The sequence below is a fragment of the Nomascus leucogenys genome, chromosome 19 (assembly GCF_006542625.1).
Source record: "Nomascus leucogenys isolate Asia chromosome 19, Asia_NLE_v1, whole genome shotgun sequence".
In the NCBI taxonomy this organism is placed as follows: domain Eukaryota; kingdom Metazoa; phylum Chordata; class Mammalia; order Primates; family Hylobatidae; genus Nomascus; species Nomascus leucogenys.
In genome coordinates this window covers 24,567,698-24,579,822 of record NC_044399.1, presented here as the reverse complement: position 1 = coordinate 24,579,822, position 12,125 = coordinate 24,567,698, and the positions used below count along the sequence as shown (strand labels likewise).

The 12,125-nt window shown below is 51.8% G+C and overlaps 1 protein-coding gene and 1 long non-coding RNA gene across 3 annotated transcripts in view; both read right to left on the bottom strand.

Annotated features, from left to right (window-relative positions):
* The window catches only part of EFR3B (EFR3 homolog B), a 113,399-nt gene extending 110,763 nt beyond the window's left edge, over positions 1-2,636 (bottom strand). The window contains exon 1 of one of the 2 annotated variants that reach the window (XM_030799324.1): positions 2,399-2,636. In XM_030799324.1, the coding sequence (XP_030655184.1) occupies positions 2,399-2,405 (7 nt within the window). In that variant the 5' untranslated portion in view covers positions 2,406-2,636. The remainder of the gene's footprint in view (positions 1-2,398) is intronic. The other variant, XM_030799325.1, reaches the window with a different exon arrangement.
* A 2,373-nt stretch (positions 2,637-5,009) lies between these two features.
* LOC115831519 overlaps positions 5,010-12,125 on the bottom strand; it is a 78,939-nt gene continuing 71,823 nt past the window's right edge. Inside the window, exon 3 of the long non-coding RNA XR_004027013.1 lies at positions 5,010-9,400. This is a non-coding gene — a long non-coding RNA (uncharacterized LOC115831519). The remainder of the gene's footprint in view (positions 9,401-12,125) is intronic.

Sequence of the window (12,125 nt, the reverse complement as noted above, 5' to 3'; positions counted from 1 at the left end):
CCCCTGGGGGTCCTCTCTGCCTATCAGTTAATAAAACCCCTGCTGGTATTTTTCTAATGAGCCTTTATAGGACACATGGGGGAGGCTAGGAAGTGGGAGGGGGAGAAGCGCAGTGCCAGGAGGCCCCTGTTTTCATTCTGCCCTGTTCCATCTAACTGTGTCACCCTGGAAAAATAACTTGTAAAACAAGAGGAAAATAGCAATTATAAGAAGTCTATAATTCTATGCTCCCCCCCGCCGCCTCCCGAACCTCCTTACTCACTTTTTTTCATCACTCTATTGACTTCCGGTGAGAAAATGATTTTAAATATCACACGAACCCTTTCTTTTCATGAAAGTCAGGAATATACTAAAATCCAAGCAGCTGAGTCCTCACCAGGGGGAGAGGGCTCCCTCCCACACCTCCTAATATCAGACTCTGCACCCAGCAACTCAGTAGTAATTTCCCACCCAAGCTTGGTATGACTTTCCTTTGCTGCAGGCAACTGCCCAGAGGATTCCTCTATTACAATCTTTCTATGAATCATTCAGGGTAAATACCATCTCTGTTTGCATCTGGGGAAATAAAAATATATTATAAAAGAGAAATGAAAATCTGAGATGTGTCTGAAAATAGCACCCAGATGCTTTGGGTCCCCAGTTCACCTTTCTGACTATACAGCTCTTCCTTGTCTTGCTTCATACAACAGAGGCAGCCTGGGACCCCCACCTTCAGATATCTCGGGTAAACGACCAAATTATCTTGGACTAAATGCAATGAGGCAGCCCAGCAGAACCCAGTTCCTAATTCTGACCCATTCTGATGAGCCTGTCCTAACTCCTTCCCCACTGCAGGTGCCCCTGCAGTCACATGCTTTTGTCAAATGATCTGCAGCTTCAGGCTGCTACCTCTGCAGAAAAGAATAGGGGGAAAGCAGAGAGAGTAAAAAAAATACACACATACTCGTATATATATACAAACATATCACAACCTCTGGCTTATAAAGCATAACCGCCTTTTTACCTTTCCCCAGAGTCCCCAGTGGTCAGCGGCACAGCCTCTCAAGTCAACCTCCCCCTCCTCCCACTTGGTCCAAGAGAAATGGTACTTGCTGAGGGGACCTGCTGATGTCTCACCCTGGATCAGAAATGCAAATGTATTTCTGAGCAACTGGGCAGGGAAGGAGACTGATGAAAAAGTTGAGTCAGTCGCTCTCTCTCTCTCTCTGTCTCTCTGTCTCTCTCTCTCTCAGTAGGGGTGCCCACCAATTGCTGAGCCTTTCCACCAGGCTCTCAGCTTCCTCTGCCTCTAACAAACTTTGTGACTCACAGTCTGTTCGCGGAGCGAGGCAGCTGAGCAGCCGAGCAGCCTCAGTGATGGGTTAAATTGGGAACGCACTCTTCTCCAAACACTGACCCCTCAACTGCAGCCTGAGCCCCTACCTTGCAGTGGGGGTAGGAGGTGAGCACAGCTCCAATTCTTTTGCTGGCACTAGAAGAGCTGCCAGAGACCTGGGTTTTCATGGGCTTAAGTCTACCGGGATCACACACACACGCACAGCCCTTGGTGGGCTGCAGGCTCGGGAATGCAGTCCATTCCTAGACTGGTCTAGGTCTCCAGTGCTCCATTCATCAGAGCTGCAATGTGGGACCCAACGCGCTCTCTCTTCTTCACCCACACTGCCTGTAAAACCAGAGGGATTCCTAGCAAATGATCAAGCAGAGCCGTGCATCGTGAGGGTCTGGCTAACTGTTGCACGGCAGTTGAGGGGATGGCGGTGGAGGCGGGGAGAGGTCAGGGCTGTGCTGCACCCTCTCAGCAGCGTCTCCTCCCTTCATCACTGCGGGGGGAAAATCTGGAAGTTGGGGAACCTGGATCCCGCGGGGCGGCAGGGGCAGGCAGAGGCCGAGTCCATTCAGGCCGGCGAGACGAGACTCGGCCACTGGCTGCTCCCCGGGCCTCTGCGCCGCCGGCGCCGCCTCCCGCCTTCTCCGAGCCGCGCAGACGACCGGCCGCGGGCGTCTCCCTCAGCCCTGGACCGGCTTCCCACAGAAAACTCCCAGGCACAAACCGCTTTTGTTAATTCCACAAATGCTGCCACATGACCACCTCCTCCAGCACTCCCGGTCTGCTCGGCTCCGGGAGACCCGCTTTCCCCTGAGCCTCCGCCCCCCGAAGGACCACCGCCCAGCACCGGCACGCGCCAGGCCCGGGGAGGACCCCAGGGTCCCCGGCCCAAGGCATCTTTGTCCTCGCAGCGCAGACGCGCGCGCACAGAACGACCGCAACAGCCCCGCCGGGCACCAGGTCAGCGGCCTGGCCCCGCGCCGGGGCCACGCAGGGGGACAATGGTCCGCGCCGGGGAAGTTTGCGGAGTCGCCCCCGCGGGCCCGGGCCCGGGCGTGGAGCCCTCCTTACCGTACATCTCGGCGGGGCGCGCGCCTCCCGGGAGGCCGGCGTCGCTGCGGCGTTCCCAGCCAGCCCTCGGCGGCGCCCGCCTTTCATTCACAGTCGGGGCGGGGGCTGGCGGCGGCCGACAGGGGCGCGGGCGGGGAGGGAGCAGACGCGGGGGCCGGCCGCGGGCAGGACGGAGCCGGGCGCCGCCAGCCCATTCAGCGCCGGGCTGCCGCGGCCGCCTCCGCTCGGGTTGCTGGGCCCCGCTGCGCGCAGGGGGCGGGGCCTATGCTAATATAATGCCCCTCCCTCTCGGCTCGGCCAACCCGCGGCCTCTGCGAGCCCCTCGCCCCGCCCCGCCCCTGCGCCCGGCCCCCGAGAAACCCACAGCCGGAGATGCGCCTTTTCCAAGGCTGTCGCCCTAAGGGTTGCAGCGTGCACCTGCGGAGCTATCCACCCCAACTCCCTGCTCCTGTCGCAGCGCTCGGAAGCTCTCCCTAACCTGGGGTCTTCGAGGTCAGCCGGGGCGCTGGGAGCTGCAGGTGCACCCCTCCTCCGGTTCTGTCCAGGCTGCGTGGGCTAAGCCAGGGGGCGCAAGGATGGGAATTGGGGAATAACCTCCACCCTCTCCTGGCTAGGTACTTTAGCTGAGCGCCATTCTCTGATGAAGCCCTGCAGCCCTCAGCTGCGCCCTACCAGCTACTCTCTGGCTAGGTGCCCAGCCACTCTCTGGCTAGGTGCTTGCTACCACCAAACAGCGTCCTTCCCGGGTCAGGGACGCAGGAAACGCACCCCACTCCCAACCCCCAAGGGCTGCAGGAAGTCCGCTTGCTTTTCCTCTCCCTGATTTATATGTGTAATTCGCAAGCTTTGCCGCCAGGATCCTCTCCAGCTGAGCCCCAGCGCCGACTTGAATTCCAGCTCTGCACCTGCCGTGACCCTGTGAGGAACAGGCACGGAGAGGCAGGGGCTCATGCCTACGCCCTACATCTGAAGATCTCTCCTAAGCTAGCTCAGGACTTCCCTGGGCTTCTCATCCAGCCTTCTCTACATTGCACACGTTCCCGTCTTTTTTTTTTTTTTTTTTTTTTTTTTTTTTTTTTTTTTTTTGACACAGGGTCTCACTCTCGCCTAGGGTGGAGTACAGTGGCGCTATCTCGGCTCCCTGCAACGTCCGCCTCCTGGGTTCAAGTGATTCTTCCACCTCAGCCTCCAGAGTAGCTGGGACTACAGTTGCGTGCCACCATCCCCGGCTAATTTTTGTATTTTTTGGTAGAGAAGGGATTTCACCGTGTTGGCCAGGCTGGTCTGGAACTCCTGACTTCAAGTGATCCACCTGCCTCGGCCTCCCAAAGTGCTGAGATTACAGGCCTGAGCCACTTCTCCTGCCCCTCCTGGCCTTTCAATATCGATTTCTTAGTTTCTCTTGCCCCATGGTTGAGAGTTGTTTGGGTTTTGTTTTGTTTTTTCTACTGGTAGAAATATTCTACTAGTAGAAGTTAGAGAGGAAAGGAACTTAAAGATACTTAAGAACTGAACTTAACTTCATTTTACTTCATTTAACATTGAGAGGTTAATTTATGTTGTTAGGCTGGGCTGTGTGTCTGTAGGTCAATGATCTACTCTCTCAACCCCAGCTTCCTGCAGGACTGTTGGGAAACTGGAATAAAATCTACATGAAATGACACAGTGGGCACTCATGTATATTTTTTCCCTCCTTCATGGCTCAAGGCAGGGACAGAGCCAGAGAAAGAATCCAGGTTGCCAGACTCTTGAAACAGTGCTCAGTCTGTTGCACTCAAAACTTATATTTCCTATTTTTCTCTGGCCTGGGCCTCCACCTCCTGCCCCCGCCCCACTCTCTTGCTGTTTCCAGGTTTTCTTCTTGTTCCTTGACCTCTTTGACTCTCTTAGCAGCATGCCAGCCCCAAGGGAAACCCTGGGATGGTTCCTGGAACACACATTTAGTCTAGACCCCCCTACCCTGGGCACATACTCCCTGCATCCCACAAATAAGCTCTGTCTCTGTTCTTCAGTTCCAGGACCAGGCCAGGTGGTTTTGAGGTTGACTGAGAGTCAGACTTGAACTGGAGCAGGAAAGAGAATCTCAGCTCTAGCTTGATATGATCACCCAGAGACATTCCCCATAATTCTGCTCAACACAAAATATGAAACACTGGTGTCTACAGTACAGAAGGTAATGCAGTGTCTGTCTTCAAAGAATGAAAGGTCTAGCAGGGAATTCCAGACAAATACTGATAAAAACATTACTTGAGGCCAGACGTGGTGGCTCATACCTGTAATCCCAGCACTTTGGGAGGCCAAGGCAAGCGGATCACCTGTGATCAGGAGTTCAAGACCAGCCTGGCCAACATGGTGAAACCACATCTCTACTAAAAATACAAAAATTAGCCGGGCATGGTGGTGCATGCCTGTAGTCCCAGGTACTCAGGAGGCTGAGGCAGGAGAATCACTTGAACTTGGGAGGTGGAGATTTCAGTGAGCTGAGACTGTGCCTCTGCACTCCAGCCTGGGCAACAGAGTGAGACACTGTCTCAAAAAAAAAAAAAAATTACTGGGCAGGAAAAAAACATAGTCAATTCTGCATGAGAAGTACAGACCTCTATTTAGATAATTCACAAGGCTGATAGTTTAATTTGTTGTATCAGCTATTTACCAGTCACTCCCTATGATGTGCTAGACACTGTGGAAGGTACTTAGGAGTGGGGAGACATGTAAAAATTATCATAAAATCTTATAATGACTATGGAGATGCATACAAGGAGCAGGGAAGAGTTTCATAAAGGGGAAAAGAAAAAACAACAATTCAGGTGTGGGGGGAGAGGCACAGGGCTTCCAAGCCCTCCCCCAGGCGCCACCCTCCAGGAACCTGGATGTGTTCAGTTATCCAAAAGCTCCCTGAACCCTGTCCTCTTGGGTTTTTATGAAAGCTTTATAACGTCAGCATTCCTTCCCCCGGGGTATAGGGTGGGAACCTCTCTGGGAATGGTCTTAAGAACAACCATTGGAAAGTCCAGGAAAGATTAGAGTCCTGCCTTGGGGCAGGTGAAAGGAGGGCAGGAGAAGGAGAGAGTCTGTTTCCTGTGGCCTAACACACTCAATATTACAACAAAAGACTGTAACAAGGGCTATGGGAGTTATGAGCCAGGAATCGTGGAGGAAAACTGTCTGTCATAACAGCACAGCACTCAAGGTCCTCCCAACAGGGCCCCAGACTTCCTTTCCCACCTGGCTTCCACCTCCTGTTCCTTCCTCAACTGCGCTCCCACTAGATGGGCTTGCGCACCACACTTACCATACTCTTTCCTCTACCATCCCCGACCTTTGTAAATTTCAGTCCCTCTGAACCACTTCAGCAAATTAATTAAACCCGAAGAGGGGGTCACGGGAACCCCAACTTGAAGCCAGTCGGTCAGAAGCTCTGGAGGTGTGGACTTACAACTGGTGTTGGGGGGAACAGTCTTGGGGACTGAGCCCTCCACTGTAGGATCTGACACTATTTTTCAGTATCAGACTGCATTAGAGGACACCCAGCTGCTTGGTGTGTGGGGAAACCCCGCCCCCCACATTTGGTCACAACTCTTCCGCGTTGATTGTTGTGTTGTGAGAGTAAAGGAAAAACACTGTTACAGAGAATTTTCCCTGTAAAACCACCCAACCCAAAAGCCCTCCTGTCAGCTCTAGGGATGGCAGATGAGCTTAGCCAACATGGCAAAACCCCGTCTCTACTAAAAATACAAAAATTAGCCGGGCATGGTGGCAGACACCTGTAATGCCAGCTACCCAGGAGGCTGAGGCAGGAGAATCACTTGAACCCAGGAGACAGAGGTTGCAGTGAGCTGAGATCGCGCCACTGCACTCTAGCCTGGGCAACACTGTGAGACTCTGTCTCAAAAAAGTAAAAATACAAGATGCCCAATGTAATTTGAGTTTCAAATATATAAGGACTGATTTGTAATGTACGCCCCAGGCAGTATGTGAGACATACTAAAAACATTTTTTGTTTGTTTTCTGAAACTCAGATTCCACGTAAGTTTTATCTGGCAACTGTAATTAGCACCAGCCATTGGAGGGTGCTCCTGGATCCTTGTGACCGAATCAGGCCTGGAGTAGGCCTCCCCACCCATGTTCCCAACCTGTATCACCAAACAGATCCCACTAGAATGTGGTTCCTAAGGAGACAGGGATACGGCCGCTTTGGCCAGTCTGTCCCCTTTGGTACGGGTGCCTTGGCCAGAGGCCTTTGGCCCTGCAGATGCCAGCTTCTCCCATCTGTGTGTCATATGGCCTGTGAGAACCATGAAAAGAGGCTCCAATTCTCTTCTGTCCCCCAGGGGCTCAGCAGACAACATTGTTCTGTGGGCTGTATGCATTAAATGGCAAAGGAATCCGGCCCATACCCAGCTTCTCTGAGGTGCAGTCAAGGTGTTTAGACAAAATATGTGCAGGAAATGGTGCTGTAGAAGTTGACCACGGTGGCATTATGTATATGAGGAAACAGCCTGGGAGAGAATGCAGTCTTCGGTCTCACAGTCTAGAATGGCTGGCCAGGTGTGGTGGCTCACACCTGTAATCCCAGCACTTTGGGAGGCCGAGGTGAGTGGATCACAAGATCAGGAGTTCAAGACCAGACTGGCAAATATGGTGAAACCCCATCTCTACTAAAAATACAAAAATTATCAGGGCGTGGTGGCAGGCACCCGTAGTCTCAGCTAGTTGGGAGACTGAGGCAGGAGAATTGCTTGAAACTGGGAGGCGGAGGTTGCAGTGAGCCAAGATCACGCCACTGCAATCCAGCCTGGGTGACAGAGCAAGACTCTGTCTCAAAAACAAACAAACCAAACAAAAACAAAAACAAACAGAAGGGCAGAACTCTAGGATCTCGCTCTCCAGAATAGTGTGCCCATGAAGAGGTGCTGAACAGAAGTCAGCCATTTAGGTGAGCTATGAAAAGGAGGCAAAGTGAGAATTGGGATTCCTATCTTAAAAAGCTTCTTAACTTTAGCTGCAGAAATCCAAAATGTGGGGACAGGTATGACAGGAAGGCAAGTAGAAAGGACATCACATTTACTGAGTGCCCTAATGTGATAGGCCTATGCCAGGTACTTTACACAGGTTGTCTCGTCTCATGGAATTCTCTCAGCATCCATGCAAGGTAAGTACTACTATTCCCATTTTACATCTGGGAAATTGAGGCCCAGAGAGGTTTGACTACTCTCTAGTACATGGGCAAGCAGAGATTCAAACCCAGGACACTCTGTCCAAAACCCATTTTCTTTCCACCACACTATGCTGTCTTGTGGCACACACTGATGTGCACATCACAACTGCACTGTAAGTCAAGTATAGTTCGGAATTTTTGACCCGCATTTGCTCTTCTGCCTCACCTGTTTCACGTCCCCCCTCACTGGGTTTGGAGGGTAGGGATTGGAGAGGGCTGCAGGCTACCCATACCATACCTGGGCACTTAATTTCCACCCTGCTCCCCCAGGCCTCATCCATGATGGGCCTCTCCCGTGACCTTGACTGGAACCCAGGGGCCTCCTGGGACTGGTTTGGTCAGGCCAGAGGAACTAAGCCTTAGAAAGGTTATTATTCTTTGGCCAAAGTGCACCCTGGTAAACGTGGTCCTCTGCCGTGACAGCTCAAATGATATCCTCTGCCAAGAGCAAGCAGCACAGTGAGGTCCCAGGTTTCCATATGAACTAGAGACTGAATTTCCCTGCGTGTCACAGAAAGGGAGGCTTAGAAGTGGGAGGAAATCTACAGCCATTGCATAAAACCCAGGAACCCTCACTTGCATTCCGGGCTTCAGCATCCCCGTCACATCCCCATCATCACATCACCAGGGCCTGTCCTGTAGTTACAGGGGTCTGGTTTCCTGACACTCCAGCCTCACACAGCCTATCAGCTCAACTGTGTCTACAGAAAAACCTCTTATCTCCTTCTCATCAGCTACAACAACTGCAGCCCCTCTTGCCCAGGGCTCCAGCCTTGAGCAGCCAACAGCTTTAAAGCACCTCCCAGAGGGAGGGAAGAGGGAAGAAGATGACAGTCCAGGGAATATAGCTTCAGAAAAAAAAAAAAAAAAATTGTGGGACCTAGAGAAGGGCTCAGGGAGACCCAGAAGGGAGAATGAGCTCCTAACAACTGTCACACAGCGGATTAGCTGTGAAGCCAGAAATAGAACCCAGGATTCCTGCCTCCAGGCTGGGTGACTTGAACCCCTGGCACTTCTCCCTTAAAGCAAGTTAACCTACTTGACCTACTTCTCTGAAGCTACAAGGAAGAGTAGCCTGTGAAAACAACGCCCAAATAGAGGAGTGGGTGGGTATCCGAGGCTGAAGGCTGCATCTCCGCAACACTGCAAACAGCTCAGGAGTCCGGGCAGCAGGATGTGCTTCGTTCACCAAGGTTGCAGGGAGTTGCCTTGGGCTGTAGGAGGGACATGAAGGGCGGTGGGGAGAGCTGCCTGCTGCCAGGAGATGGGACCTGGGAGCCTGGGATGGAGAAGGCTGCCGCAGGACAGATTTCGCAACTAGATTTTACCACCGTGTGAGCAGTGTTTGAGGTATTTGTGGTTGACATGTTGAGGTTTAAAAGCACCAAGCAGGCTCTCCCAGCTGCGTCCACTTCATGGCCTTGAATTGATCCTGCGTTCACCCTCTAGAGAGGGGCCAAGTCACCTTCTTCAGCTGCCAGTCCCTATGGTCCCTGGAGAGAAGTCTCCTTTCTTACCCGAAGCTCAAATCCATGTCCACTTGCTTCTGGTCAAAAGCTCAAGCACTGCCATGCCCATGACCCAGACTCTAGTCTAGACCAAGGAAATTCTGCCTCTTCACTCTCTCCTTGCTGCCAGCAGTAGGAGGCACCTGTCAGGGCCACCCATTACCTCCCATCTCCATCCTGGGTGATACTTGCTCTCACTGCAAGGCCCAAGCCCACTCACACTCATGAAGGACATGAAGGTCCATGGCGTTGCTTCCATCTCTTCTTCCTGCTGATCTGCATGACATGGAAGAGAAAAGAAGAGATAGGAAATGAATAGCTGGTCACATAGGTGATCTCAAAAAGTCAGATATGGCTTTCCTGGCAATAGCTGAGGAAACCCACATCTCACCACAGCCAAGGAACAGGCTTGCCCAGAAACTGGCCAACCTGATCAAAGAATGGTTTAAACAAAATGAAAGGAGAGAGAGAAAAATGCCTCCAGGGCCAGGCGTGGTGGCTCATGCCTGTAATCCCAGCTCTTTGGGAGACCAAGACAGGAGGATTGTGTGAGCCCAGCAGTTCATGACCAGCCCTGGCAATACAGTGAGACCCTGTCTCTGCAAAAAAAAAAAAAAAGAAATTAAAAATAAAAAAGATTAACCAAGCATGGTGGCATGTGCCTGTAGTCCCAGCTATTGGGGAGGCTGAGATTAGGGGAATCACTTGAGCCTGGGAGGTTGAGGTTGCAGTGAGTCATGATTGTGCCACTGTACTTCAGCCTGGGCAACAGAGTAAAACCCTGTCTCAAAAAACTAAATATATAAAAAGAAAAATGCCTCCAGGAAATTGTAAACCTGGCTAACAGAGAAGAATACAAAAAGAACATGTGAGATGCTGAACCCCTAAGACCTGAAAATTGGTACTGGTGTAGGAAGAGCCCCAGCTCTGCGATAGGGCCAGATACAACCCCTGTAGGGAAGTTACCCTCGCCCACCTAAGCCAAACCCTGCCCTCCAGGCCTTGTAGAGCCACTGCCTCATATGGGCTTTGGACCCTGAAATCACCCCTCTTTCCCAATAAAGCATGCCGCTTTTTACATTCACTGGAGCCCCCTCAGGGTTTGGCAGCTCTGCAGTTAAGGATCCCTGGCCATGCCCGCTTTCCATTTTCTGGACTCTTCTTGGCCACAGGACTCCTCTATGATACTCAGCCCCAATCCTCAGCTTCCAAATCTCTAGCCCAACCCTCACTTTTCTGGCTCAAGGATGACAGCTGACTTCAGTCTCATGACAATGGCCCAAGGAAGAGGATGTTCAGCAATTCTCAGTGAACATGATGGAGAAGCTCAGACGTCTACACGCCGACATGCACATGGCAGACAAAGTTGAGTTGAAGTGTGAGTCTGTATCTGATGTCTGGTATGTTAGGACTCGCTCATGTTCTCAGTTATGGCACATGTGTTTACTGAGAGCCTACTACAAGCCTACTACTACATACAAGACACGGTGGGGAAAGAATAAAAAGTCCCTGCCATCCAGAAAACTCAACAGTTCAGTCGAGAAGGCAAGTCAGGACAGAGAGATGTCTCAGAGAGAGAGAAAAATGGAGTCCTGGCAGAAGCCTAGGAGAGAGGCTCCACCTGGGTGGACTGGGAGGGAGTTAGGGAAGGAGTTAGACATGGAGAAAGAACCTAACTTGAGCAAAGGCAGGTGTTGGAAAGTCACGGCTATGTATAAAGAAAAGCAAATGGCACATTTGATAGGAACATATGCTAACTGAAGGGATACGGGGAGAGATTCAGTAAGAAAGGCGGGCTTTGGTGCAGTCACAGAAGGCCTTGAGTACCTAAGGACTTTGGCCTCTATTCAGTGAGGAAGATTCTGCTGGAAGCTATGGGGTATCAACAGTGTGAGATGCTGCTAATAGGTGGAGGAAGGAGCAGAAAGGGCTGATGGATGTGGAGCTAGGAGGTCACCGGTGATCGAACACATTTCCTCCCTGACTCATGACTGCCTCTTTCGTAAAGGTGGTTCCTGGCATTGGGGGCATTGAAGATGCACAGCAGGGTTATATCAAGGTTGAACCAAGTCTCTTCCTGTTTCCCAGGAAAGAATGGGAAAGGCTTATAAAATTCATCTGCATCCCTATGTGTTCTCTTTCTCCTTCCCTTAGGAAGTGGCCCTTAGGGTGTCAAGACATGGACCGTACAAGCCTTCTACCTGGGAGGCTCCTTTGGCTTTAAAGGGCTCTGTTGGGCCAAGGGGACAGGAGACAATAAGCTGGCTCCTTATGGCTGACTCTGGCTCTCAGCTGCATTGGCAAGGGGGAAATGGGTCCATACTGGTTCCCACATTGCCTACTTTGGCATACTGGGTTTCCCACCCAGAGACTGGAGACAGAGATGCCTTGATCAGGAATCAAGACGAGGAATTCATCAGCAATGTGCCCTGTGTCACCTCTCAGGAATCTAAGAGTGGCAGGAGGCAGCTGGACAAGATACAAGGCTGGCCAAGGGAAGGGAGAACTCCAATGGTGACCTTCAGGTTTCAGGGCGATGAGAGGGAGAGGGAAGAAGCAAGGCAAGAGTATTTGCCAAGCCCCTGCTAGGTGTTAGACACCGCACCTAGCCCAGTACCCAGTGCCCGGCGTGTAAGAGGAGCTCAACACATACTCATTGAAGGAAGCATCTTTCTCCCTCTAAGCCTCACAACAACCCTGTGAACTAGATTGGAATTAGGAAACTCATTTTTAAAAGAGCCATTCCCCGAGTCACACAATGAATGGTAGAAGTGGCCGGGCATGGTGGTTCACACCTGTAATCCCAGCACTTTGGGAGGCCAAGGCGAGTGGATCACCTGAGGTCAGGAGTTCGAGACCGGCCTGGCCAACCTGGTGAAAACCTGTCTCTACTAAAAATACAAAAATAAGCTGGGCGTGGTGGTGGGCGCCTGTAATCCCAGCTACTTGGGAGGCTGAGCCAGGGGAATCACCTGAACCCGGGAGGCGGAAGTTGCAGTGA